Source organism: Penicillium odoratum (assembly GCF_028828045.1).
Source record: "Penicillium odoratum strain IBT 22623 chromosome Unknown utg000008l_segment0_segment0, whole genome shotgun sequence".
In the NCBI taxonomy this organism is placed as follows: Eukaryota; Fungi; Ascomycota; class Eurotiomycetes; order Eurotiales; family Aspergillaceae; genus Penicillium; species Penicillium odoratum.
Genome location: NW_026643150.1, coordinates 1,116,023 through 1,143,832, shown reverse-complemented (window position 1 = coordinate 1,143,832; position 27,810 = coordinate 1,116,023). Strand labels below are relative to the sequence as shown.

The 27,810-nt window shown below is 46.3% G+C and overlaps 12 protein-coding genes across 12 annotated transcripts; 9 read left to right on the top strand and 3 right to left on the bottom strand.

Moving 5' to 3' along the window:
• Positions 1-651: 651 nt before the first annotated feature.
• Positions 652-2,030, top strand: N7520_010652 (putative bZIP transcription factor (MetR); the record flags this gene model as incomplete). Its single annotated transcript, XM_057144585.1, has 2 exons — positions 652-925; positions 1,447-2,030. 2 exons carry the CDS (start codon positions 652-654, stop codon positions 2,028-2,030), a joined length of 858 nt encoding a protein of 285 aa, XP_056990339.1.
• Positions 2,031-2,977: 947 nt separating this feature from the next.
• On the top strand, positions 2,978-4,946 carry N7520_010651 (flavin-containing monooxygenase; the record flags this gene model as incomplete). Its single annotated transcript, XM_057144584.1, has 6 exons — positions 2,978-3,165; positions 3,217-3,615; positions 3,675-4,234; positions 4,292-4,345; positions 4,418-4,600; positions 4,660-4,946. The coding sequence occupies 6 exons, from the start codon at positions 2,978-2,980 to the stop codon at positions 4,944-4,946; spliced, it is 1,671 nt and encodes a 556-aa protein (XP_056990338.1).
• A 628-nt stretch (positions 4,947-5,574) lies between these two features.
• Positions 5,575-7,262, bottom strand: N7520_010650 (aldehyde dehydrogenase; the record flags this gene model as incomplete). The annotated part of the gene is made up of 5 exons (XM_057144583.1): positions 5,575-5,584; positions 5,636-6,452; positions 6,518-6,793; positions 6,849-7,152; positions 7,206-7,262. 5 exons carry the CDS (start codon positions 7,260-7,262, stop codon positions 5,575-5,577), a joined length of 1,464 nt encoding a protein of 487 aa, XP_056990337.1.
• Positions 7,263-7,814: 552 nt separating this feature from the next.
• Positions 7,815-9,825, top strand: N7520_010649 (uncharacterized protein; the record flags this gene model as incomplete). The annotated part of the gene is made up of 6 exons (XM_057144582.1): positions 7,815-8,080; positions 8,163-8,363; positions 8,438-9,146; positions 9,201-9,283; positions 9,330-9,408; positions 9,466-9,825. The coding sequence occupies 6 exons, from the start codon at positions 7,815-7,817 to the stop codon at positions 9,823-9,825; spliced, it is 1,698 nt and encodes a 565-aa protein (XP_056990336.1).
• Positions 9,826-10,555: 730 nt separating this feature from the next.
• On the top strand, positions 10,556-11,527 carry N7520_010648 (alpha/beta hydrolase; the record flags this gene model as incomplete). Its single annotated transcript, XM_057144581.1, has 1 exon — positions 10,556-11,527. The coding sequence occupies one exon, from the start codon at positions 10,556-10,558 to the stop codon at positions 11,525-11,527; it is 972 nt and encodes a 323-aa protein (XP_056990335.1).
• Positions 11,528-12,327: 800 nt separating this feature from the next.
• Positions 12,328-13,931, top strand: N7520_010647 (alcohol dehydrogenase; the record flags this gene model as incomplete). The annotated part of the gene is made up of 9 exons (XM_057144580.1): positions 12,328-12,381; positions 12,443-12,605; positions 12,703-12,792; positions 12,852-13,002; positions 13,055-13,158; positions 13,214-13,264; positions 13,321-13,533; positions 13,708-13,787; positions 13,845-13,931. 9 exons carry the CDS (start codon positions 12,328-12,330, stop codon positions 13,929-13,931), a joined length of 993 nt encoding a protein of 330 aa, XP_056990334.1.
• A 1,350-nt stretch (positions 13,932-15,281) lies between these two features.
• N7520_010646 (hydroxymethylglutaryl-CoA reductase) lies at positions 15,282-16,430 on the top strand (the record flags this gene model as incomplete). Its single annotated transcript, XM_057144579.1, has 1 exon — positions 15,282-16,430. The coding sequence occupies one exon, from the start codon at positions 15,282-15,284 to the stop codon at positions 16,428-16,430; it is 1,149 nt and encodes a 382-aa protein (XP_056990333.1).
• Positions 16,431-16,591: 161 nt separating this feature from the next.
• On the bottom strand, positions 16,592-18,698 carry N7520_010645 (acyclic terpene utilization AtuA family protein; the record flags this gene model as incomplete). Its single annotated transcript, XM_057144578.1, has 5 exons — positions 16,592-17,154; positions 17,216-18,194; positions 18,264-18,439; positions 18,504-18,578; positions 18,650-18,698. 5 exons carry the CDS (start codon positions 18,696-18,698, stop codon positions 16,592-16,594), a joined length of 1,842 nt encoding a protein of 613 aa, XP_056990332.1.
• A 944-nt stretch (positions 18,699-19,642) lies between these two features.
• N7520_010644 (bZIP transcription factor) lies at positions 19,643-21,398 on the top strand (the record flags this gene model as incomplete). The annotated part of the gene is made up of 4 exons (XM_057144577.1): positions 19,643-19,994; positions 20,043-20,611; positions 20,670-21,294; positions 21,349-21,398. The coding sequence occupies 4 exons, from the start codon at positions 19,643-19,645 to the stop codon at positions 21,396-21,398; spliced, it is 1,596 nt and encodes a 531-aa protein (XP_056990331.1).
• A 90-nt stretch (positions 21,399-21,488) lies between these two features.
• N7520_010643 (M20 family metallopeptidase) lies at positions 21,489-22,888 on the bottom strand (the record flags this gene model as incomplete). Its single annotated transcript, XM_057144576.1, has 3 exons — positions 21,489-21,921; positions 21,974-22,740; positions 22,799-22,888. 3 exons carry the CDS (start codon positions 22,886-22,888, stop codon positions 21,489-21,491), a joined length of 1,290 nt encoding a protein of 429 aa, XP_056990330.1.
• Positions 22,889-24,207: 1,319 nt separating this feature from the next.
• On the top strand, positions 24,208-24,444 carry N7520_010642 (uncharacterized protein; the record flags this gene model as incomplete). The annotated part of the gene is made up of 1 exon (XM_057144575.1): positions 24,208-24,444. The coding sequence occupies one exon, from the start codon at positions 24,208-24,210 to the stop codon at positions 24,442-24,444; it is 237 nt and encodes a 78-aa protein (XP_056990329.1).
• A 1,007-nt stretch (positions 24,445-25,451) lies between these two features.
• On the top strand, positions 25,452-27,348 carry N7520_010641 (pantothenate transporter; the record flags this gene model as incomplete). The annotated part of the gene is made up of 7 exons (XM_057144574.1): positions 25,452-25,576; positions 25,623-25,716; positions 25,768-25,892; positions 25,948-26,206; positions 26,256-26,519; positions 26,773-27,075; positions 27,130-27,348. The coding sequence occupies 7 exons, from the start codon at positions 25,452-25,454 to the stop codon at positions 27,346-27,348; spliced, it is 1,389 nt and encodes a 462-aa protein (XP_056990328.1).
• Positions 27,349-27,810: the final 462 nt, after the last annotated feature.

Sequence of the window (27,810 nt, the reverse complement as noted above, 5' to 3'; positions counted from 1 at the left end):
AAACGTCAATTGTGCATGGCAATGTGGAGGAAGAAGTGTGTCCGCTGTGTGACTGCTCCCTACCGATTTTCTGTTCTATTTTACCCCATTTGGGGAAGTTGGTCCGGAGTGGGTTGAAAGTGGGTTCGCCTCCGATCATCGGCGGCGTTTTGTGTGCGATCGTTTCAACCAGAATGTATCGCATACATCTCAGATGGAATAGGAGAACATGAAATAGACTGATTAATATATCAAGGTTTTAATAGGATTCTAATATAATTATCATAATTATCATAGATTCGAGTACTAATGTCCATGGGAGTTCATATGGAACCGGATAATTTCCAAGAGGCGAGGATTAATCATCATCCCCTCTGTTCTCCCCACTCTAAACTTTAAGAAAAAACCCACTCGTGGCCCCGTATGGATCAGTCTCCCCTCCCCTTCCCACTTCTCCCTTTAACATCACCATCACCATCACCTACCGACAACGGTGAAACCCAAAACTGCGCATCAAAGCCGACCGAGATCACCCCGACCCTGCGGTGACCTCGAATATCGAATCGAACTGATTTGACTGAGCCGCATCCGGCGCGACTGAGTCACTTCCGACTGTGCACGCGAAACGATCTTTAAATCCCTCGTCTCGATCATAATCGACAGGTCTTCATCATGGCTGGATACAATGGGCGTCGCGCCCCCAACTTCTCGCAGTATCTCGACGATCTGAATGCCATCCCATCCGCCTACGACCAAGCCCTGCAGCAACAGCAGCAGAACACTTTCAACGTCGATGATGAGCTGGCTCTTTTCACCAACGCCGAGTTCTTTGATTTTGACAACTTCGCCAACCTCGATCTGCCTTCCTTCGACCCAGTAGAGAAGACTATGCATGGCGAGATTGCGGAACAAAATGGGGATATGAAATTCTTGGACTTCCTGAACGGTAAGTTGGACCGTTGATCTTACTCGGTCTTGGTGGCCTCGATGTGGTTGAACAGGCATTCGTGTGGTATCAACTCCCTTGAATCGCATCATCCTAGCATTTGTCTACGGTTGATGCACTCCATGGGGTTATCTGATGATACCACTCCTGCATCTATCCATAAATGGATGGTCAAGATTTGCATGATTGGTTGCTGGTGGCCATACTAGTTCAAATTCGTTGCACGGGCCTTCGCCCTATATGTCGCCTTTGGACCGTGCAATGTGTTCATGACCTGCCAAGGCTCAGATTGGACCGCAGTCAAGGTTTTCTTTCGGGGTCCTGCAGGTCATCCTGTGTGGTGGCGCTTGAAGCGCTCTGGGTCATCTCCGATTTAATATGGCAATTGGTCATATCAGACGCGAGTATACTCCGCTCTTACGCCATACCACGTGATGAACCCCTGGCCAACCACTTCGAGTCACCGAGATCGGGCTATTTGTGATACCTTTATGTCATTCAATGCTAACTAGGACATACAGATGGGAGCTTGGCAAATATCACCGATTTCCAGACCGACCTGAATGTGAACGCCCCAGTGCCCATGCAGAATGTGCCGTTCTCGGCTGTTCCCTCGCCTAATACCGCCAATGTTCCAGCTGCTACCATGCAGGTGCCCCAGAACGTGCAGAACGTGGCCCCTGCACCTGTTCAGAGCGTCTCTCCGATTGCCCCTGTCGCTGCGCCCAAGCGCAAGAATACTCAGAAGACACCGCAGGCCAGCGCCGAAGAGGTAGCGAGCAGTATCGCCGAGGAGGACAAGCGCCGTCGGAACACAGCAGCCAGTGCTCGTTTCCGTGTGAAGAAGAAGCAGCGTGAGCAGGCCCTAGAGCGAACTGTCAAGGAGACCAATGAAAAGAATGATGCTCTCTCGGCTCGCGTTTCGCAGCTTGAGCTGGAGAACCACTGGCTCCGTGGCTTGATCATGGAGAAGAATGGAACCGAAGAACGTAACGAGGCGTCCGAAAAGGCCATTTCCGACATGTTCAAGACTTTCCTTGCATCACGCAATGAGATCCCCTCAAATACTTCCGACTCCAAGCACGGCGTTGGCACCATTGCCTAAAGCAATGAAAAATAAAACAATAAAACGAAACAAAAGATGACAAAAATGTTATCCCCCGCGGTCTGGTTTGTTCCACTGGTTATCCCTGCTGCTTTAGATCGTGGTTTATGAGTTATGCCTCGGGACCACCCTTTGTTTATATTGCTTTCAGCGAATTTTGTTTTCTTATCTCTTCGCGAGGTCAGCAGTCAGGGTCATTCTAAATGGCCTCTGCTTATTGGGTGGCAGACCATGAATGATGATTCCTTACAGTGCACTTTACTTGAATGAACATACCTTACTCTATGAATGTTGGCTTTACTTAAATTTCATATTAAACATAATGCAGATGCACTAGGATTAGCAGGTTTCCCTCTGGTTCTCCATACTCTGAGGAGGTTCACAGTGCAAATTCGGGACATGGTATCCAGATATAGATCAGTGGCATTTACGGTCTGAAACTCATCTCGTCGGCCGAGAATTTTGGGATGCCTAGGTGCATATGTAAGTGTGGACTCAGTAGATGAACGGATTACTAGGCGTACACCATTCAAAGCTGTCGAGACTGCTCTTCTTTTCTTCTGGTACACACTTCATTGCAGGTCTGCGAACAGCCTGCCGTTCACAAGACCATGACCTTGATTTTTCTGACATTGTTGTGCTCTGTCTTCGTGACACATACTTCGCGGTGCGGGGAAATTGGATTGGTGAGTGAATGGTCAGAAATATCTGACTAGCACACAGCACAATACCAGGACATGTTGACTAATGTCAGATTCTCCTCACATTGTTTCCATCTGAATATCTATTCATAAATGCAACCAATATTAGAGGCAGCTAGGCAGGAGTAGATGATCCATCGAAATTGAACAGAAGTATTCTCATAAATCGTTAAAAAGACACCGCTACGGGTATTGCTCTACTCAAGCAGTCAACAAATTAAAGAATAACAATCTACAATCTGCGAAATGGATCATCGGAAACTAGGAAGCATTTACCAGCCACAGAGGAAACTCAAAGTGATCTGTATCGGGGCAGGCGCTTCTGGTCTTCTGCTGGCCTACAAGATCCAGCGCCACTTTGATGATTTCGAATTGAAGATCTTCGAGAAGAATCCTGACGTTTCAGGAACTTGGTTCGAGAACAGGTACCCAGGGTTAGTTGAAGATGAATCTAAAGCTTCTATCACATGAACTGACAAGTCTAGATGTGCCTGCGATGTTCCATCTCATTGTTACACTTGGTCTTTCGAACCCAAAACCGACTGGAGTGCGAACTACGCTACTGCGAAAGAAATTTTCGGCTACTTTAAAGATTTTGCCGCAAGACATGAGCTGGAAAAGTTCATTGAGTTCCAGCACGAAGTTGTAGGAGCGCAGTGGGATGATGTTATCGGAGAGTGGACTATTCAAGTAAAAAACAACGCGGATGGAACGATCAAGACAGACTCCGCGCATGTCTTGATCAATGCAGGAGGTATTCTGAATGCATGGAGATACCCTGCGATTCCGGGTATTCAGAGCTACAAGGGTGCCCTTGTTCATTCTGCAGCATGGCCCGAAGACCTCGACTTATCTGGGAAGGTGGTCGGATTGATCGGGAACGGGTACGTAGCAAAGGCTTGAACTGGCATATCATCGATTATTTACCCATACTTTTATACAGATCATCCGGGATCCAGATTCTACCAGCTATCAAGTCCCAGGTCAAGGAGCTGGTCACCTTTATTCGTGAAGCTACCTGGATTTCCCCACCTATCGGACAGGAGTACCATGCCTATACATCCGAGGAGAGGGAGCGGTTCAAGGAGGACAGCCAGCATCACCTCGACGTACGCAAAGCGTACGAAAACAGAATGAACCACAATTTTGGAATATTTCATTCGGGATCTGATGAGCAGAAAAATCTTCGAAAATTCATGTTAGGCCGGATGAAGGAGAAGCTGCACGATCCAGAGCTTGAAAAGCTTTTGATTCCAGAATGGGCTGTTGGGTGCCGACGCCTCACCCCTGGAACGGACTACCTCGAGTCACTATCGGATCCCAATGTCAAGGTTGTGTATGGGGAGATTACTCAGATCACCGAGACTGGGGTGATTTGTGATAATGGCGCTGGAGAATATCCCGTGGATGTTCTCATTTGTGCCACAGGATTCGATACCACGTTCAAGCCCCGATTCCCACTGGTGAATGGCTTTGGTGAAGATTTACGAGACCTTTGGCAAAGTAAGTTATGGAGATTCTACCATGTTGTCATGATCCAAAGCTGACTCGATATGACAGAGGAGCCAGCTGCCTATCTTGGAGTTACTGTGGATAAGTTCCCGAACTACTTCTGTAAGTTCCATGCTGGCACTAATAATCTGACAAATTACACACTTGACCAATGGACTGATTAAAATGATCTAGTTACTCTTGGACCAAACTCCCCCGTTGGAAATGGCCCTGTACTCATTGCGATCGAAGCCCAAGTGGAATATATCATCAAAATGCTGTCCAAATACCAGAAGGAGAACTTAAAGTCGTTCTCGGTCACCAGTGATGCAGTAGACGATTTCAATAACTGGAAAGACGATTTTATGAAAGACACCAGTGAGTTCAAGTGAAAGCCCCTGATTTCTTCCAATATCCATGCTAATATATTTTTCCAGTTTGGACCGAAGAATGCCGTTCTTGGTACAAGGCAGGATCAGCTGCAGGTAAAATCCTCGCGCTCTGGCCAGGCAGCACCTTGCACTTTGTTGAAACGCTGAAGGAGCCACGATGGGAAGACTGGGAATTTACCCGTTCGGAGAAAACCAGAAACCGCTTCACTTATCTGGGTAATGGGCATAGTTCTGCAGAGGGCCTGGGGGGTGACCTGAGCTACTACATCCGGAACAAGGATGACTCTCCCGTTGATCCTATCTTGAAGAAATCGAAGCTCTGTAAGGAGTGAAGAATAAGCTATAAATCACCAAGGCCGTGCATGATCCATGAGTATTGACTTCTTATGAGAAACCGAGTCGCTACCAGGAATAGATTATATTTGAATGATCAAATGTATTGATGGCAAATATTTTATTTTCATTGTTAAGCTTGAAACGGAAAAGAGAACTCTTTGCTACTACGAACAATTATTCCTGCTAATGTATGCTAAAGGCTCAATTTAACCTGTATATGAAAGATTATTTTTGACAGGCCGTAGCTATCGCAGAATAAAAGCTACGTCTTGTGGATCAAATGAGAAAATATAGAAGATAGATAATTGAGGCTACAGAGGCCACTGAAAAGTAAATTGACGGTTTGGGATATCTAACCTGCTCAGTTATTCTCATGGTCTTGCTGTAGAGCCCAGTACTAATCATCTATTTTCAGAATATGTCCGTTAACTCACTGCCATTGTTCGAGGTGCCGAGTTTATCTGGTCGCGTGGCTTTGTAACAAAGACATTAATGGAACGATTGAATTGAAGCCAATGATGTCTTTATAGACAATATATATAAACCATTATAAAATATGGAGTGGCTAGTATCACAAATTGGGCGGGAAGCATTATAGGTTAACTTGCATGTCTCCTTCAGGTATCACTCGGCCCTATTCAAATGTGAGAAATTTTCGCCGTCGAGTGTTGTGCAGAAAACTTACCGAATCCAAATGGTTTTCGGCTCAGTATAATGTCTCAGAGCGTACTCTCCAAGTTCTCTTCCAACTCCACTCAACTTCATTCCCCCCATAGGAGCCTGAGGCCCAACCATCAACGCACAGTTCACAGATACCGTGCCGGCTTGAATCGCCCGACTAACTCTCATTGCTCGGCCAAGGTCTTTAGTAAAGACTGATCCAGCCAGACCAAAGGAAGTGTCGTTCGCAAGTTCCAGCGCCTCTTCCTCAGTATGGAATGATCTCGCGCACAAAACGGGCCCAAACACTTCCTCTGTATAGACGGAAGCATCGCTCTCAGGATTCAAGAAAATGGTTGGCGCGACATAAGTTCCCTTCCCTTCATACTCATCACCCCCGACAATCAATTCCGCAGTCTGCTTTCCTGCTTCGATATAGGATCTTACTTTATCGTACTGTGACTGATCGACCAGTGGACCAAAAGTCGTCGTTTCGTCTTGTGGATCACCGCCCAGAGCATTGTTCACGTGTTGGAAAGCAACTTTCAGGCGCTCCAGAAATTTGTCGATGATTGTGTCTTGGATATAGATTCGCGACGAGGCGGCACACACTTGACCGGAGTTAGACGTAATTCCAATGATGGACCAGAAAATTGCAGTCTCAATGTCAGCATCATCGAACACAATAGACGGACTCTTCCCTCCCAATTCCAGAGTGACACGTTTCAAATTGCTTTTGGCGGAAGCTTCCTGGATCTTGCGACCGGTCGATGTAGACCCTGTAAATGAAATCTTGTCGATCTTCATATGGGAAGCGATTGCTGCTCCAGCCGCTGGGTCTCCTATATCAATCAGGCATCAGAGCGTGACCGTCAGAGGATGTGGAGTGCGAGACAATAATGCTTACCTGGTAGAATCTGGAAAACGCCAGGCGGGAATCCAGCTGCCTCAATCAGGTAGCCAAATGCCAATGTGCCCAAGGGGGACTTCTCCGAAGGTTTGATGATAGAAGTATTTCCGCAAGCGAGTGCAGGAGCGGCTTTCCAAGCCAGAAAATGCAAAGAACCATTCCAGGCTGTAACGCCTGCACAAACACCCAATGGTTCCTGCGTAACAAACTTGTAGAATCCATCATCAGGGGGAAAAGTGTCGCCTTTGATCTTGTCGGCCCACCCGGCGTAATCTAATCAGTTCAAAATTAGCAGATCTTATATGGTTCAGATCCAAGTATGACGTACAGCGAAAGACGCCCGCAACCATTGAAATCTCCCTTTTCGAAGCTGAAATCGGACGACCAGACGCCAGACTTTCAAAGTAAAAGATCTCATCGCTATATTCCTCGATAAGATCGGCCAGTCGATTCAGACATCGGCCTCGTTGGCTTCCGGTCATTTTTGACCATGGACCAGTGGAAAATGCCTTCTTTGATATAACCACTGCATGATCGATATCTGTGACACTCACGGAGTGCAGTTTGATAGGGATATCACTACCGTCCTTGGGATTTTTCAGACATAACTGAGCGCCGGTTCCGGATACCCACTATGTATGTGCAATTAGCTATCGAGTGGGGGCTTGAATTGGATAAGACTAACTTTATTATCGATAAATGCCTGAGCCGGGATGTCATTGATTGTGAATAACCTGGTCATGGCTGCTCAAGTTGAAATGGATAATCTATAAATTGTAGCTTTCTTGATATGTATCAAGCTTTACGAGTGAAGAAAAGCTATATATACTCGATTGTTCCTTATATTCCGCTCGAGAACGATGTATAACATTTCCGTACTCTACGAAGTACGTCGGTCAGCTACACAGAGAGGGGTTCAACCATGCAGGAATTCAATTCCGTGGGGCTGGAAAAGTGGGTGAGAATGGATCCACCGAAAAAGTCAGAAATTTCTGACAACGAATATGTGTGCTTGCACTCTAAACTTCGTTTGTTCACAAATAACTTGCATAAATAGCATACTCTTTGCGGGTCAATGATCTTCCCCCGATTCATAGCCAACACATGTAATTAGTAATTACTATTTGTGGCGTTCTCAATCTTTGGTTCGCCAAACTCTACTTAGTACAAGCCTGCATAAAACCAAGCGGGTCAACTACACTGTGTACCTATAAGCGCGCACACGCTCCATCGGACCTACACCGAATATTGAACCGACTCCCCTTCCTTTCTCCTCAACTCTGCTTACTTCAGAATGTCCGCGCAGTATTCCGTTCAGGAAGAGTCCCTCAAGCTGCTCGATAATGGGATTCTCAATAATCCTCTTGTCCGAGGGCTCCCCGCTGAGATCAAAAACTTTAAGAGCCTCATTTCCTTCGAAGGGAAGCAAGAACCAAGCGTTCCTATCGTGTGGCGTTTTACAGAGAGTATCTCGGCACTGAAAGGTTTTGAGGCACTCATGCTGAATGTACTGCTGGTTCGAAAATATGGAATTCAGCCAGTGGAAATCAAAATCAACACGTATGATAATCCCAGTCTCAACAATTTGAACGATAGGGACCAGCCCGGTAGTTTAATGCTAAAATCCAATGGAACAAAACAGAGACCACGCCACCCTTTATGTCATGTCGCCCTTGTTCGCCAGCCTGGTAGAGAAGGACGGCTCTCAGATCGGCGGTCCAGAGGCTATTATGGCGTTGTTCCCCAACAACGATCATCATCGCTCCCAAGCTCCACTCCATCGTCAACTCGCCACAAATATCTACAAAACCAAGGATAACCGATACTACCATACCCATGGTGCGTAAGGTACCGGGATCAAAGGAATCCGGAAATAACATATTTATCCTTTGCTGACGCCATCTAATTTATAGGTAGCATGAACCCAGAGCCCACAATGAAAGCGCTTGGCATTCCACCCGAAGGTGACGAGGGCGAAGAATACGACGATATTGTTCATCGATACCAAACTGCAGTGGAGAAGTTCACTGCTACAGAACTCGACAAAATGATGAATGAGGATTATCGTCAAGCAGGAACAGTGGCATGGACATCCGACGAATACTTCGCCAGTGAACACGGAAAGGCCAACGCACACATCGACCTCTACGAGATTCACCACCACGACAACCCAACCCAGGTACCTTCGTGGTGGCCAGAGCCCTTCGAGACATCAGCAAATCGACCGTTGGCCGGTCTCAAGGTGGTAGATTTGACCAGAATTATTGCCGGTCCTTCGGTAACTCGTGGTCTCGCCGAAATGGGCGCACGCGTGATGCGGGTCACAGCAAACCATATCGACGATCTGTCGTCTCTGCACCATGATTTGAACTGGGGTAAATGGAACTGCCACCTAGACCTTCGACAGAATGAAGATAAGGAGAAGCTGAATAAATTGATTTTGGAGGCCGATGTTGTGGTGGATGGGTATCGACCAGGAGTTATGGCCAAATGGGGCTTCAGTCGGGAAGATATTTATGCGTTGTGCAAAGATCGAGAGAGAGGTATCATTCATGTGCGGGAGAATTGCTACGGCTGGAATGGGCCATGGCAAGATCGAAGTGGCTGGCAACAAATTAGCGATGCGGTTCGTCTCTTCGCCGAAATGTTACATGCTATCTCATACTAACGACCTGAACAGTGCTGTGGTGTATCCTACGACTACGGAAAGGCAATGGGAGTCGAAGGAGCCGTGACTCCAGTCTTCCCCAATTCCGACTACTGGTAATACACTTCTTCATGATTCACAATTCAAACTAACGTCATCCAGTGCCGGTGTCTCCGGTAGTACCGCAGTTCTTCAAGCATTATGTGAGCGAGCCGAAAAAGGAGGCTCATACGGAGTGGATGTAAATTGTTCCCTCATAACCCCGATTGATGGAATTCACTCTGATTGTCTATGACAGGTTTCTCTAAATTATTACTCCCAATGGCTCGTCCGTTCCTGTGGCAAGTATCCTGCCGATGTTTGGTCTAAACTCTGGACTTCGACCGGTTCCTTGACCTTCCAAAATTACCACGTCATGACCCGAATGCTGCCACAGGTAGCCAAATCGATGTATCAATACAACGCTGCAGCGTTGTTTCAGCCATCATTCTTTGAGATCCGGGAATCTCGTGTGATTGGACAGTTCATTCGCACAATTAAACCAGTTGCTCAGTACCCCAATGGCGAGGTGAGGCTTGGGTATGAGATTGGTACGCGTGGGAATGGGGTGGATAAGCCGATTTGGCCGGCTAATTTGGATGTTGAAGTTGTTTCGTGAAACTTTCCATATTGGAAATGCAACATACATGTATGCATGTATGCTTTGAAGACTTTATTTAACCCAAAACAACGCTGGAGCTAGGCGCAAATTCAAGATCCGAAGCGCAAAAGTTGCGAAACGTGCGGCGCCTAAGAAAAATCATATTTCCATTATACCTCTATACCATTTACCTGCTTAGTCTCCTATCTTCTTTCCCACCGGATAGGGTAAATAGTGAGAGAGCTCTCTAAATTAATATTTTGTGAAAAAGAAAGAAAAGAAAACAGAAGAAAAGAGAAGTGAAAGGAGAAGGGAGAAATGGAAAAGCAGAAGAGGATTCCAGCTAATGTCAAAGAAGTCTGCGGTTTACCCAATGTAAAGAGGTTCCCCCCTCTTGGCAGCCTCCAGCGCCAAAAATATTGTCTATAAACAAGCATGGGGAATTGACCAAGGCGTAACGTGGCCGAGTTGTTGCGTTGGATCTTGGACTGAAGCCCGTCCCAAAAATTATCTAGATCAAACCTCCTGCAAATGTGAAGTCTAGGCTTTGAAGTTAGATATGCTGCATGCTGCATATCTATGGATCATCTTTCCTGCGTCAGAAAGGTATGACAACCTTGCCCAGAAGTGGGGTAAAATCTTAGGAGAATCGGGATTTCCGCTAGTATATCAGCGAGATGATTGCGATCGCGATCAACGCAAATTTGGTCAACAAACAAACATCTTTCCAGACTCACAAACCTACAAAATGACTCCCAAACCTCCATTTGACCCTGAACTAGAAGCCCTCATGGCCAAGATGCCATCCAACCCTGACATGCGGCCGGACATTCTCCCTATAATGAGAACTGGACTAGAGCAAGTGTTCACTGCAGACGCAGTAATCTCGGGAAAGCCGATCGAGCACGAAGAAGTCCAGATCCAAGTCTCCGGGGGCGAGATCACACTCTCTATCTTCCGACCCACCAGCCGTTCAGATTCGCAAAAGCTGGGTCCAGGCATCTACTTCATTCACGGCGGAGGCTTGGTGGTGGGAAACCAATTTCTGGGAATGTCAGTTGTGGCCGAATGGATTGAAAAGTTCGAAGCCACCTGTGTCTCGGTGGAATATCGACTGGCGCCCGAGCACCCATATCCGATTCCCCTAGAAGATTGCTACGCGGGCTTGAGATGGGTGGGAGACCACTTCTCTGAGTTGGGTATCGATGAATCCCGACTCATGCTAGCGGGACAGTCTGCTGGCGGAGGACTTGCAGCGGCGGTTGCCATTCATGCTCGAAATCAGGGTGGCCCGCAAATATGTGCACAGGTGCTAATGTGTCCAATGCTTGACCATCGGAATATTACTGTTTCTTCCCAACAGTTTCTCACGGAGGGGACGTGGCGTGGGAAGAACAATCAAGTGGCTTGGGCTTGTTATCTTGGGGAACACGGAAAAGCTGAGGGAGAGCAGGTGGACATTTTGGCTTCCCCTGCACTTGCTACTGCGGCAGATCTCTCAAATCTTCCGACTACGTTCATTGATGTCGGGACAGCGGAGACTTTCCGCGATGAAGATATTGCATATGCTAATCGTCTTCTCGAGGCAGGTGTTCAGGTGGAACTACATGCCTGGCCTGGTGGCATTCACGGGTTCGATCTTCTGCTGCCAACCTGCAAACTATCGCAAAAGGCCATTCAGACCAGGACGGCCTGGGTTGAGAGAATTCTATCGAATTAGTAGTCTCTTCTCTATAAGTTTTTGTCCTAAACACGGAGATCTTACTTTGAATTTGCTCTGTCGAAAGTTTGGATGATCATAAATCGTAAATTGGCAATTCTAATACAATTTAGGAACATTCAAGGACTTTTATTTGCTAAATTATCAGGTTTTTGAAAACTGTACTTAGATTTGCCACCCATGAATGTGACCATGTAGAATTCTAAGTACCTTGTACATACCCTTACTCTCTCCCTCTCATACGGAGAGTCTCGCTTTTTTCTCTCTTTTATGTGATTGCATACTATCACCTATCTCTTTCCTCTCTTGCTGAACCCATCAAAACGTGGATAACCGCAGGGGTCACTGCATTAGCCACGCATATACTCATACTCCAAAAAGATTCAGTCACGCTTTTCTCACTGTAATAATTTTCTGTTCGGAATTTGAAGTCATTAATTTTCCTTACCCCGCAGAGATACAGGATCGCGGCATTGTAGCAATGATTCGCGGGGAAATTGAAAATCCAATAATTCCAATCCCCGGAAATTATGCCAGTCATCATCTGCACCAACCAAGAATAGTAAGACCGGCGACAAAAGAAACACTGTCAGATTTTCCTCACTTCAGGAATTATCTCGACATGAATTGAAGCAAACATCCCTTTGCCGCATTCCTGTACTATTCGAGTTTAGTACATTCTCATTTTTTATAAGAAGCTCAATTCTCACTCTATGGGGTATATTAGACATCTTCGTATCGGTCACCCACTCTGATCTACGCAAGGACTGATCCATCACTTTGAGCCTCTCTACTCTAAAATGGCTGTCAAAAATGAAATCCCCGAAACAATGCTCGCTGCAGTCATAGAAGCTGTACGTTGTAATTATAAACCCTTATTTGAAACTATTCTCTGACTTCAATGTTACTACGCAGTTCAATGAGCCTATCAAGATCCAAGAAGTGAAGGTTCCAGATACGCCCGATGAAAGGATTCTGGTGAAGATCGAAGCGGGATCGCTTTGTTCCTCTGATTTGATGGCTTGGAAAGGCTATATGCCTTATCTTACCTCTCTGCCTTATTGCGGCGGTCATGAACGTAGGTTTGATCCAAACCCTCTCTTCAATCTCCAATCACACTATTGATTCTACAATATCAAGAATATCAGATAGTCGTGTTTGACACTTTTAATTAGCTGTGGGTACCATTGTCAAGATTGGCTCCGCAGTTCGTGGGTTCACTGTGGGCGAGCGAGTGGGCTTTATCATGTTCACAGATATGTGCGGTGAGTCTTTTCTCTCCAACCTTGCGGTATGTCTATTTATGATCTAACCATCTCATTAGGAGTCTGCGACGAATGCTTCTCCGGGGAGCATCGCTATTGTGCACAGAAAAAGGCCATTGGATTTCAAGATAGCTATGGTGGTTTTTCAGAATACTCGCTAGCAGATCCACGTTCCACGGTCAAACTTCCAGATGAATTGAGCTTCGAATCGTAAGTATTCCAAGAGACTGATTGGGAAATTCTGTTAACATTCTCACCTCAGGGCTGCTCCATTGTTTTGTGGCGGAGTGACCGCGTACAGTGCATTGCTCAGGGTCCGTGCTTCACCTGGACAACTGATCAACATCATCGGATGCGGAGGCGTTGGTATGTTCACATTATAAAGAAGTTGAAATTCTCTTGACACTAAATTCTTGTCAAGGTCATCTTGCTATCATGTTTGCCAAGAAGATGGGATACCGGATTCATGCTTGTAAGATATACACCGTCATAAGACTCGCTGCTCGCGTTAACGCACTTATTCTTCAGACGACATATCCGAGGAGAAACTAGCGCTGGCGAGGGATTGCGGTGCCGATCAGGCGTTTGACTCGCTGAATCTACCCTCCAATCCTGAGAAAGCCGCCTCGACACTTGTGATTAGCGGTGCCAGTGCAGCGTATAACTCTGCTGTGGGCCTGACTGCAAACCATGGTGCTGTCGTTGCTGTTGGAATTCCTCCAACTGATATACAGGTCTCTGGTAAGATATCGTGTTATCGGTTATTTGTATTCCCGGTATGGAACCGACTGACCGGTGGATCTGCCCTTATTTCTAGTACCCACTTGGAGCTCAAAGGATTTGCATTTCATTCGTAAGATTATCCCTGGTAAATTTGAGCTTTCGGAAGATGTCAAAAGCTGACTGAGATTATAGCGAGCAATACCGGCTCCAAGGCGGATCTCATCGCGCTGCTTGACCTCGCAGCCCGACACAACATTAAACCAGTTATTGATGTAATAAAAACACATTCCATCTAAAGTGTGCTATATTGAATTACTAACCCTTTTTAGGTACGAAATATCAGGACAGTCAACGAGGCTTACCAAGATCTTGCCAACGGGAAGATTGACGGACGTATTGTTTTCAAATTCAACTGACTGGTTGAATTGACCCTACATACTTGATATGGAACTCATTAGCATTGAAGAGTATCAGTTGACTTAAACACTCGATATTGACTGCTACTTTTGAATTTAGCTTTCCATCTTAGTTTTCACCTCTGCCGCTTTTTGCCTATGCATTATTGTCGACTGGTACCTGAATAGATTATGAACACTTTATTTTTATGAACAAATTTGGATCCGATTTGTCTGAATGTCGTCGACTTTGACTTATATAGCAATGAAGCTTATATCCCTAAATCAAATGTAATGAATGTCATATTTGAGGTAAACATTCTAACTTTATTTAATCTCGATGCCTAGTAGGTACGGTTCTGCGATCTTTTCCTCTTCGATGGGGTAAATCAATGATCATCTTTTCTGCTTGCGACTAAGTCAAAATAGACATTCATGACGTAGATACTGAGCCTATACGTAGTTCGTGGCGGTGGATCAGAAACACAGCTGCTAGTCCCAATTAGGAAGGTCAACGTATATCGCCAACCTACCTTCTCCACACATAACCTTGTAAAAGCTCATACAAACAGCGGTGAATACAAGCTCATATCATAAACAGTATTTTAAATGTTCTGGGGGGATACAGAAAGGGAATGGTTGCAGCGTATAATGTTATACAGTCCTGACCTTTTTGATGTCAACAGCAGCTACCTAAGGACTGCACGATATGAGTAGACTGTATGACGTAGTGCCATGATCGGCGTAATTTGTGTCTCTAAATGAACATTTGAACCTTCCTCTGCTCAGATAATAATTTTGGTTTGAAATATATGGACGGAAAGCTTGAATCATGAATATATGGATGAAATTGGGCACAGAGAGATTATATCGCCCTTTACCTACATGTTGGTGAGAATTTGAATAACAGAGATTAGCAGTTTACTACCATAGACCTCAGACGCATAGGTGAGATAATTGATGCTAAAAGTGATAGATAAGCTTCCAAGGTCTGCAGAAAAAATTGCGACAGGCTGAAGGTGGACCCATACTGGATATATATTTCCGCTCAACGCGCCCTCATTATTGGCAAGTGCTGCAAAGAGTTTCCCCTGACTACAATTTATCTGCAATTATTCAGGTCTGTGCATAGATAGACTTTTCGCAGATGGATACGATATGCAATATGATCGAGGATGGTGGATCATGGATCCTGATCTGTCCAGATGTCGTGAGTATTATGATGAATGACGTACAGCCAGCAAATAGTTGAATCAGGTGGACATGATCTTGAGAAAGACTTATTTCTCTCCGAATGAGCTTTTGATTCTTCCTTGACGATTTACTAGAAACTTCATCGGGAACTTTGACATATTCATCAACATGCCCACAATGCCGACTCCGAAGACAGATTCATTGGGCGAGATCACATCTAAGCTCAAATACATTGTTGAAGATCAAGATATGATCAAGAATGTGAAAATCGAAAACTGCATTGGCTCTGTCAAAGTACCCGTCGGCCTTGCTGGCCCTCTGAGGATCAGAGGATCGGATGGCACAGATGGTATCTTCCACGCCCCATTGGCAACCTGCGAAGGTACATTGGTAGCAAGTTGCGCCCGAGGGAGTAAGCTCTTCAGCTCTACCGGTGGAGTTCAATTCAAATTACTCCGAGACAACATGACGAGGGCACCTATCTTCTGTTTCTCCTGTGTGGAGGATGCCGCATCATTTTACGACTCGATACCTCAATTCTTCCCTGAATTCCGAGACGTCGCACAATCTACCAGCAAATATGCGCGTCTTGTTAAAATCACCCCTCAAATCGTGGGAAGCACTGTTCACGTCATGTTTGAGTACCACTGTGGAGATGCCGCAGGTCAAAATATGGTCACGTTTGCTACTGAGAAAGTATGTGAGCATTTCGCTGCATCCAGTGCAGCCCAGAAATTGAAGCTCCAAAGATTTTTCATTGAGGGGATGCTAGCCACAGAGAAAAGCCTCTCCTGGGGAAATATCTTACGCTCGCGCGGTGTAGCTGTTATGGCGTGGGGAAAGATCACCCAACAGGCCTGTCAAGATATTCTAGGCTGTTCTACTTGGGAATTTTACCAGTTCTTACTGAAAAGCAAAGAGGCTGGTACTCGAAATGGGCAACTGGGCTACAGCGCCAACCAAGCAAATATTGTGGCGGCATTGTTCATCGCATGTGGACAAGACGCTGCCAGTGTGGCAGAATCAGCCTGGAGCCATTTAACTCTTGAATTCGATCGAGAAACCGAAGAACTTTGCGTGTCGAGCTATTTCCCGAGTCTCCCAGTTGGAACTGTCGGCGGTGGTACTCTTTATGATGCGCAGAGAGAAGCATTGGAGATTCTCGGATGCACTGGCCCAGGATCTAAAGGTCGCCTGGCGGGCCTGATCGCATCATTCGCTCTTGCTCTGGATGTCAGCACAATTGGCGCAGTCACCAACAATACTTTTGCAGCTAGCCACTTCAAATTTGGAAGGCCTGCTGGTAGCGCACAACCAAAGCTCTGAGACTGAGGGATCTTGATTGCTGTCATTTGGCTTTTTGGATTGAGCGGAAGAGATGATTGAAATATTCGCACAATGGCTTGTTTTATTTAAATAGGCTAGTTATGTACATATAGATTGAACGTATCTTCCGATCCAAACTGCCCAGTTATACATGTGCCGTTTCAAGACTTCAAAAACTTCACGGGAATGGGAACATGTAAGTAGCGAATGAAGTCCGCAAAACCCTTGCCCAAACCATCCAAAAGTCTTGAGCTGCTGACACCCCGACCCAAAGGACCGTAGATCACGAAATGAACAGCCTTGATCCCCGCAAACTCGACACGCTCGATAAAGAAGGAATCCTTCCAGTCAGTGCCCATAAGCTGTTGCAGTTTCTTTGCAGTCAAAAATGTACGAAGCCAATCCCATTCTTCAGCGGTGTGAACAAAGACTCCCAAATTAATATTGGCACCCTTATCTCCGGAGCGGGCGAGAGCAATATCGCCAAGGGGAGCATCCTTTGTGGGACCAAATTGGGCAAGATCGACGGGGTTTGTAGTCTCATAATTGTCACGGGCCTGGAGAGGTTCGGTCTTGGTGGGAAGACCGACAGATATCTTCTGCACTTCGCCATCTCTGAATATGTTAATCGACTCATCTATTTCGCTTTGGGCAACGAGTGCCGGGAAGTAAGCCAGGTATGGCATGGGAGCCATAGTTCGTCTGTCCAAAGAACAGTGAGCACCTGGAAACGACGAGTTAGATAATTGAAGTAAAGAAATACATCAAACAGCCAGTTAGCTTACCTGAGAAATGCTGCATGCCGTTAAAACCTTGAGCAGCAGCCAATTTCCCAAGAGTTGATGCCTCCAAGGCCTGCGCAAATAGGCGGGAAGTGCCAGTTGCCTCCAGTTGATTTTGCGGATTAGTCTGCACAACACCGATACGCTGGAAATCAAGAATCTGAAAATCATCTAGGACTCCCCATTCCTCAAGCTTCGAGCGAACCTGGGCCTCATGGAGATCAAACTTTTTGGAGACCGCATATCCAGTTGCATTCATGGTGTACTCGCACTGGTAGCCACCTTCGTAGAAGACCGCTAACTTGGTCGTGGGAGGAGGGGGGTGGCCCTTGACTCCTGTGACGCGCACTCTGTTGGTCGCAATCTCTTCCACGTGGACTTTAGATATATCGGCCTTGACATCGCTGTTGAGGTAGAGATTACCTTGGATTTCGTAGACAAGCTGACACTTGACAGTATCTGCAGTGACAAAACCTCCCAGCTTTTCATGTTTGGTGACAACACAAGTTCCATCGCTCTCAATCTCGGTAATCGGCAATCCCAAGTCCAGCAACTCAGGGATCTCATATTGATCAAATCCAGCAAAGTTGGCTCCGGTGACATAGGTAGAACATTCAATCAAATGGCCTGCCAGTAGAGATCCGGCCAGCTCATCGTACGCTGTATCGTCCCACCCATGCCACCATTGGGCTGCGGCAATCACAGGGGAGGCGTCCGAGACACGACCACAGATAATGATATCAGCACTTTCACGCAACCCAGCTGTAATCGCACGAATGCCCAAATAGGCATTTGCACTAACGATGGGTCTTTTGGGATCTCCAATGAAAGATGTAGCATTGCTCTCCAAATGCACGTCTGGATTGTTCGAGTCCAGATGGGGCAGCTTCCCCTCTGTGGGTTTCAATAAGTCATTGACCTTGTTCATCAAACAGTCACCTTCGACATAGGCCACCACTAGATTGTAGCCGCGTTCTTTCACCTACTGCGAGTCAGAATCCTGCATGTGATTATGATTTGAGAAATATTTTCCCGAATAAATGAAACTCACCAACTTGTCTACTTCCTTTGCCAATCCAATAGGGTTTAATCCACCTCCGTTGATTATGACCTTGATTCTCTTCTCATTGATCACTGCCAAGGACTGCTTGATACCATCCAAAGCAGTAGAGGCATATCCAGTGCCACCTTGCTTAATTGAAACAGCATGACTGGCAATATTCATTTCTGTACTTTCACGTTAAATTCAACATCAATAACAGTGGCACAGATCGCTAGTGCAAACACATACCAGCCAAATAGTCACCGGTAATAACATCAACATCACCGTATGTAGCTTGGTTATACATATGAACTCCAGGGTCGCCTACCAGATCTTTATCAGCACTGAATCATCTCAAAGCACTAGGGAAAGGATGTTTCAAAGGAGATACACACTCGCAGCCCCGGAGCAATTAGCGACTCTGATAGCACGTTTAGGTGCCATCTTGCAGTGGTATGGGTGAAGTCTGATTAAAACGGGATGAAGATAAATGCAATGTATCCAGACATATCTCCGATCAAAAAAGACTTTCAATAGGTCCTTTAGAAATAATAATGCGGGATGTCCGGGCGTGAGTGGAACTTATGCAGCAAGTGCATAAGCATAAAAACCTCGGGAAATGGAAACCTAGAATATTCCGACCCGCAGAATGTGTCACCTTTTTCTGACTGAGACTATTACGTGTAGAAGGAGCGCAAGATAAAATTAACCAATCGGCATTGTTGACCCAATAGTAATAATTTTGAATTCATGAAATAGTTAGAAAAAGTAACAAATTATTCACAATTTCTGCCAAGCCAATAGATTTATGCCAGGAAATGCAAATATTCCAGGCTAGGGGTTAAGAACGTGGTATGGTGTACATAATCTGCATTATTTCGGAACCTGCCATGTGGTGTGGGAATTTGGTTTAACTAAATGCCTGTGATTTGGATCTAAAAAGATCTATCGAATTCCATTCTGATACGATTCTTTATATAGACGCCTGCGTCCGGAGGCAGACATTGAGTGCGGAATAAATGACTCTTTCCCTGATCGCTTTGATGATTATCGCCCACCGTACGCCTACTAAGCATGAATCTGTTTATGCCAAGCGAACATGTATCATACATATTCCGATAGTTTATGATTTATTTGAATGACTGTACCTCAATTACCCAACTGCGGGGATGTTGCTCACTTACCGACATAAGTACATCCTAAGCCTAAGATGCTTGTGGGGTACTTGGTAGATCACGAGTAGCAAAACCATGATTTAGCGTTGCTTAAATGCCGGTCAATGCGGGGTAAACTTTACAGAGGCACTAGTCCTTCGGGGGGTTTCTCCCAGCAGTTCCGGTTCTGCCTCTGCATCGAACTCTTCCTTAGCATCCATCAATTACCTCACCATGGGTTCCACAGTCGATCAGAAAAGACCTACCAGACCAAAAATTACGAAGAAGACCGCCAACAACCATCAGCTTGACAAGAAACGAATTCAAAACCGTACCTCGCAACAATGTCTACGAGAGCGAAAACAAGCGCATACGCGCCATCTAGAGTCGCTGGCCGAACTCATGGTGGTTTCGCAAAATGACGGCGATGATCCCCAGAAACAAAACCAAGCCCTTGTTGCATGCAATCTCAAGTTGATCGAACAGAATCGACAATTGCAGGATGCGCTGTTCCGCATGAAGAAGAAGCTCTTGGGGGTGAGTAACATAGCCATTGCGGCTGCGAGTATGTCTCCCGCCCACGCTAGTATGTAAGACTTGATTTGTGGGCAGTGATGTTCATACAGTGTCACAGATGACGAAATATTCGATTCGCTCGTCGGAAACGAGGGCAATAAACCAAAGGATCGATCAGATTCATTCAATGATGAAGATGTGAACGATGAGCCCAACATCAACAAGGGCCAGGGACCAGCGACATATAATCACACAAGCATCAGGGTTAGTGGCTCGTTGGCTCCTTCTGGTGAGCCCACAACTCTCCATCATGATGCTTCTCAGCGAACAGAATTGCTCGAAACTTGCGAAGAATTGTCCTATTCCCAGAGTTCCCCTCAATGCTCCCCTTTTGACCCGCCCTCCTTCGCAATGTCAAATTCTCTAATGCAGCCCTTCACTTTCCCCTCACCATTAAAAAAGGCAGGATTTAAGTGTGTGCCTACCACGATGGTAGGGCAACTTATGAAAGTCTGCAAAGGATATCTACAACAAAGCTCAGATGCTAGTTCGGAAATCCCTAAATGGAACGAAGTGGGAACTTTCAACCACGAAAGCCCAAGAATCCCGCTTGTGGATAGGCTGCGAGAAGTCGTAGTGCATATTCTGGCGAGCTGGGCTGGCCTCGAGTCATACCTCTATGGAATTGTGAGTTGGAAAATTACAGTGGTTCGGATCGAAAGACCCAGTAGCTAATCATGGATAGGGCGTTTTTCAACACATGGAGCGGGTCGTCCAATGGCGTCTCACACGATCACTAGAGGACCGCCTCGCTATCCCTGAGCCATTCCGCCCTACACCACTCCAGCTGAACTCAGATTACCCGGTCTGTATCGACTTTCTAAACTGGCCCACAATCCGGGATCAGCTCATTCTGCGAAAGGATGACGGTGACCTCGGGGTCTTCATGCGCGATATCGTCATGAACACAGTGATCGAGTTTCCCACTTTGAATGCGTCTGTGAATATCCACGACCTCTTTTACAACAAGATCTCGCCCGGGGGTCTGATTCCCGATTTTGTGTGTTCCCCAAAGATTTCAGGGAATGATGATTATGACAATTTGTCTGAATGCCCAGCGGCAACGGACTCGGAGTTCGCGGAGAAGCTCATCCGACGAGATCTCCACCAAAGACTGGTGCATGGGCTGTGTCCTCTCACTGAAGATGTTTGGCAATCGATTTTGTGCGGTGTCTATCTCCCAGCCCAGCCTGTATTTGCAAGGCCGCCCCTTAACCTGTTGGCTGGTTGCTATGGTATTGATCAAGTGACCAAATGGAAACTGAGTCCGGCCTTTGCCAGAAAATATCCATCTATCGACTGTGTAGGAGGTAAGATCTCCTGATCTTGTCCTATGATATTATACTAAATACTTAATGATACAGTGACGGCAAATTTCGAAATGATACAAACCTCACATCTGCCAGGACTGTGAATGTCAATATGTATTTTGTTTATGCTTTGTGTGTATAATATTTATATCTTCAGGGTCCAATTTTGCGACCCTATGATATACGAAGACTAATTAACCCTGCGTCTCATTCCCAAATTCCCTCTTGTGTTCGGACCAAATCTGGTTTCTCAACTCCTCATTCTTCAAAATATCGAATCCAGTAGCGGCCAATGCCTTGGCGAACAGAAGACAAGAATCAAACGCCGAGCGTGTTCCAGCGGCCTTTTCAAAACCAGGATGATGAGGTCCAATATCAGGCGAATCAACCTCAATGAGGAAGCCGGGGTGCAAAGAGGGAACTTCAAAACAGACGTTGCCTATAATGCTAGTAAGACACCGAATCAAACTTGAAGACGTTGATGCGGAAGATTTCGAACCTTGATCTGTAGAAGCACCACTCACGTGCGGAGAGCTTTCCAGGTATTTCTGTCCTTGTGCCCCGGTGGCTTGGAAAAACTTCTGCACAATGCTTGAGTTGGGACGAAGCTCTTTGTAGCTTTGCGACCTAGAATTCGTTAATATCCACGCGCCAATGTCTCAAGCGGCTGATTACCTACCATTTCAATTCAACAGTACAACCAGCACCTCTAGCCGCGCCCTCAAAACAACCAATGAGTCGCTGACAAGTATCTTCTAAATCCGTACTGGTCTCTGCACGAGCGTAAAGCTCGATCTCAGTCAGATCAGGAATGATGTTTGGTCGCTCGCCACCCTTGGAAATAATGGCGTGAACACGCTGATTCGGGGTGATCTGCTGCCTCAGCATGGAAATATTATTATAGGCCGCTACTGCGGCATCCAACGCATTCCGACCTAGCCAAGGAGCATTTCCAGCATGGGCGTTGACACCTTTGAATGTTGCCGTCACGCCCGCACGAGCCATACATTTACCACAGGCAACTCCGTTGAGCGGTACGGACTTTTTTCCTGGTCCTGGATGACCCATCAGACAGGCATCCACTCCTTTGTAAGCACCAGCTCGGATCAGATCAATCTTTCCGCCGCCATCTTCTTCTGCCGGAGTGCCCAGGATGCGCACCCGTCCCTCTCCACCATCAGCACGCAAGGCTTCTGCGGTGACCAGGAAGGCAGCTAGGGAAGAGGTGGCGATCAGGTTGTGCCCGCAGGCGTGCCCAATACCAGGAAGCGCGTCCATTTCAGCATTGTACACAATCAGGGCACCCCCGGTTCCGAATTCAGCTTCAAAGGCAGTCTTTAAGCCGTATGCATGGCGAGTCACTTTGTATCCGAGGTCCTCAAGGGCCTTGCAAAGTGTGTCGTGGGCGTAAACCTCTTCGTAGCAGAGTTCTGGGTGACTATGGATCTGTCGAACGACAGGAAGTTAGTAACCGTGGGACTTTTCTGGGTGAACATTGGCTTACTCCTTGGTTTACATTCCAAAGGAGATCCTCATGTTTGGACAGGCATTGAGCCAATTGCTCATGAATAGAGTCGGGGACGATGGAGCCCATTTTTGGAGTAGGTAACTTTAGTCAAAAAGATGTGAATTCATGATTCCAAAGCGACTGAATTACATCTTTATAGCTCAACATCCGAGGGGTTCCTGATGTTCCCAGTACAATTGTTGATGATCCACTGGCCGATTAACGGATGATTGCCGGCAAATCGCTCGCCAATGAAACCTCACCTCTCGGGTATCCGGCAACCAATCAGATCGATCAACAACCGCCCGCTAATGATAAATGGCATAATGATAACCCAATTCCCCCTCTTTTCTCTCTCTGCAATCTACCTCTTTTAGCCAAAGGCAATGCGTCTAGTGGATTTATAATATCGCCTGAGTTGCATTGTTCCATCCATGTCCGGCCGCCACGCGACTCGTTCCAAAACCGGTAAGGCCCCGGCCCTTACTCCCCGAGGCGAATCCGATCACTGTACTAAACTTTCAGGCTGTTTTACTTGTCGGACTAGGAAACTGAAATGTGACAGCGTGCAACCGTGTTGTGCACGGTGCAAAAAATCCCAGATCAATTGCGAGTGGCGCACCGTGGTGCGGCGCTCGCGAGCAAAACCCGCGAATGTTAAGAATAGTTCCTTAGGGCCGAGGCCTTTACGAAAGTTGCTCCCTCTAGATACGAAAAGAAGCCCATGCGCACCCAGCTTCAGCCTCAGCTCAAATCACATCAGACTGGCTAACTCATTATATCTTACGCTTATGGATCGAGAGTACCTTGCGTTCGTCCCCCACACGTTGCTAGTGCATGGCCTTGGAAAGTCCTGGAAATGGGGATCTGCTCGCTATTTAACCTATCATGTAGCACAAAACTGCCCTATTGTGATGATGATGCTGCTGGCTATTTCGGCGAACGAATTAGAGGCCCGACAATTAGCACAAGGGAAAACGCCGCGGAGAGTGAACGTTGGTGTCAATTATTACCGACAAGCATTGCATCGATTTTCAACTACTCTCAGCACCAAGGGGTATCAATCGGAAAAGGATTATAACGAAGTTTTTGCCGTTTTCTTTCTCATGTTGTGTTACGAGAAACATTTTGGAACAGACGTCCGCGGAGTCAGGGCTCACCTACGCGGAGTCCACGCTTTCTTAAAAACACATTGTTCGACGGGGACAGCCATGCAAGGTGGACTGGAGAGGCTGCCAATATTAAGCCAGCAGCTTCTCCTTTATATCACGTAAGTTGGCCAGACAGAAAATGGACATGGGTCTAAATAAAGCCATAGGTATTTGCATTTGGGACTGCTCGCTACACACAACTTCACGTTGGAAGCCTGGGAAGGTACTGGCTTCGATGAATTAGCTGAACTCAATATGGATCAGGTCTTCCGGGAGACCCGAAACGTGCATTCAACCCTCTGGGGCCAGGAGTACCCCGCTGAGGAAATCGTCGACGACATGTCTGTTTTTCGTCCATTGGAGCTATATCACGAATGCAACAAATTCAAATCCAAAATGATCCGGGTTTTTCGGGAATCAAATTCACTCACCAATCACCCGGTCAGTCACAAGGCTCTATACGATGAGCTAGAACAGATTGGCAAAGTATGACCCGCCGTCTTAATTCCCACCGCCTTTCTGACCAAGTGGTAGACTTTTCGCGATCTTATTACACTGGCGAAGCGAACAGACTTTCCAATACGCAGACGTGAGCTACATACGAACTATTTTGCAGTCGCAGAGTATCATGCTCTTACCTTGATGTGCCAGAAAACGCTTTGTGTTTCGGAGCTGAAAGCTGCTAGCCCCTTGGAAGATCTTATATCAGTATCCAAGAAAGTCGTTCAACAAGATAGTAAAACGACCGTCAGGCTTTCCTGGGCGTTTCTCATAGCGGCCGAGTGGTCAGAAGATGACACAGACAGAAAGTGGATAGAAGAAGCGCTTGAGCGAACTCATCAAGAGACTGGGTGGACGAAATTCAAATATTGGAATTCGATAGTGGCGACAAGCGAGACAAGCTGTTTGAAATAAAACAATACCCAGACCTCGGCAGTCGGGAATTTTGAATCAAAACTTATCATTTCTGGATACTGTTATCTATTTCTTTGCCACTTCTGTCGTGCACGAGCCGGGAGGTAACGTATTTAAAAATACCTCTCGTTGGCGTAGAGTCCTATTACACCTCAGCCGTAAGAAGATAAGATAATATACAGCAGCCCAATTGTCATCTAAATTGATCACGAACTGATATACCTTATCTGGCTCCCGTTTGTATACTTAGTTTTAGCGGTTTTGGCGGGTTTGCCGTTGGTTTGCCGATCCAGCCAATCAACTTTACTGCCGGCCATTACCAAGCCACGATGCGATTGGATCGTCAATTCCGAATCCTACGGATAGGGTTTATCAAGAGCTGGGGTAGTCGGTCCACCCAGGTGGATACAGATAAGAGTTCCCCGGTTTTTTTTACACATTCCATGCAATCGACACCATCCCTCGTGATTGATACTTGGATAACTATATCAGGATGCCCCCTCGCTCGTCTCTAGTGAAAATTTCAGAAATATTTTTCACTCTATACCGATTATCCAACCATGGAGAAAAAGCCATCCTTAACAATGGAAGGTCTTGATCAGGCCGATGGCACAACATCTGTGATCAATGACCGAGCAGCTGCAATGGATGCGGCAGAAACCTCGACTATGGTGTCTGAGAAGAAACTCCTCAGAAAGATTGATCGTTGGTGCGTACTACAGGTCCTTTCCCTAGGCATTTTCTAACCTCTTTAGCCTTCTACCCTTGATGATCGTTTCGTATATGCTCCAATTCCTGGACAAGCAAAGCTTATCTCAATCATCTATTATGGGATTTATAGTTGATCTCGTTCGTATGAATGTCCTCTCGGAAAAAGCTCCACTGACTCTCGATTGCTAGAAACTCACTGGCACCGAATACTCATGGTGCGGCTCGATATTCTATTTCGGCTATCTGGCTCTGTCCTACCCTGCTTCACTGCTGATGGTGAGGCTACCGATTGGAAAATATCTGGCAGCGAACTTGTACCCGACCCTTCCTATACATGCAACTGTTGTTTATAACTAACATCTCTGCTAGCTTAATTTGGGGTATCATCCTGGCCTGCCACGCAGCCACGGAAAGCTTCACCGGTATCATGATCGCTCGCTTCTTCCTGGGTGCCGCCGAAGCAGCCGTCTCTCCTGGTTTCAGTATGATAACCGGAATGTGGTATAAGCGAGAGGAGCAGCCCTTGAGACATGGCGTATGGTTTGCCGGAAATTCGATTGCGACTGCCTTTGGAGGTCTGCTCGCATATGGGATTGCCCATATAACTGGTAGCTTCGCAGCCTGGAGGGTGAGTTGTTCTACTTTTTTTTCCCGTGGCTATTTCTGACAATCAACAGTGGATGTATATCATTTACGGGCTGATCACTCTACTCTGGTCGACTGCGCTTTTCCTTTTCCTTCCCGACTCTCCCACTAAAGCCCGGTTCCTCAATGAAGCAGAAGGCCAGGTGGCGGAGAATCGATTGCGGGTCAATCAGACGGGATTGAATGACAATCGCATTAAATGGGAGCAGGTGTGGGAGGCATTGAAGGATTACAAGATCTGGATGCTTTTCTTCTACCAGATTGCAAACAACATTCCCAACGGAGGTCTTACTACGGTATGCAAGACGCGCTACTTTTCTCGTGTTTCTCTAATTTGTGCCAGTTTACCGGCCTAGTCGTGAAAGGCTTTGGGTTCACAACACTCCAAACTTATCTTCTTAGCATACCTTCGGGAGCGATTCATGCATTCTTTGCCATTGGAAGGTAATCATCCTCAGTCGCGAAAGAAAATACATATGATAGAACTAACACCACGAAGCACATTTTTGGCAGGAAAGTTTCGAAACTCTCGTTCCATATTGGTAGCAGGTTGCACTCTGGTCGCGTGAGTACCCGAGTTCTTTTTTCTATAACCACCATAGATCTAATGATAATAGTTTGATTGGATGTATCCTGGTCTACGCCACGGACAATAAAGGGTCCCGCTTATTCGGCCTATTCATCTTCGTCGCCTACGCTGCTGGTATGCCTCTTACTTTGTCGATGGTATCGTCCAATGTGTCCGGATACACCAAAAAGGCCACAGTCAGCGCTATGATGTTTATTGCCTATTGCACTGGAAACATCATCGGGCCGTTCTTGTTCTTCGCGGACGAGGCTCCCAAATACGAAGTAAGTGAATTTGCTACAAACCGCGTGCGATCGTCGCTAATCCTTGAATTTCAGAGTGGCTTCCTCGCTATTATGATCTGTTTCGCTGTCGCGATTGTTCTTATTCTGGCCCTGGGACTGTGTTGGCGGCTGGAGAATGCGAAGCGTGATAGGATGTATGGGCCGCCTACCGCTGTTCCAGTGTCCTATGGAAAAGATGGAAGTGTCATCGAGTTGCAAGAGACGATCGATACGACTGATGTTAAAAACCATAGTTTCCGTTACGTTTACTAGCAGATAAATAATGATCTGTGGGTGTTTCGGATAGTAATGGCAAGATAAGAGATATTTGGGAAAGATTCTCTTTGATTTGAAATGAGTACATAGGGATGTTCATGTAAAATTTACTTCTATAATCAAGTTTTTACATAAAATTCATCCCTTTACCACCTCTTCCTTTTATGTGAGGGGCCCCTGCTTAAGGCCTTCGCTGACCAATTAGGCTAGCTTAGGACTGAAGCATATCTTCCTCTCCATCATGTCTTTCAACTGCCTACTGTCTCTCACCATACCCTGAATACAAGAGTAATTACTTTTACTCCTTTCCTTCTTACTCCGTAATTTTGGGTCAATTCGGCAACGTATCCCACGGACCCACTGCCAGTCACATTCCAAAGATGCAGGTGAATCACGCCCGAGAGAGTCCGAGCGGAATAAGGCACTCCCGCGTCGCGTGTGGACATGTTCCTAGATCAT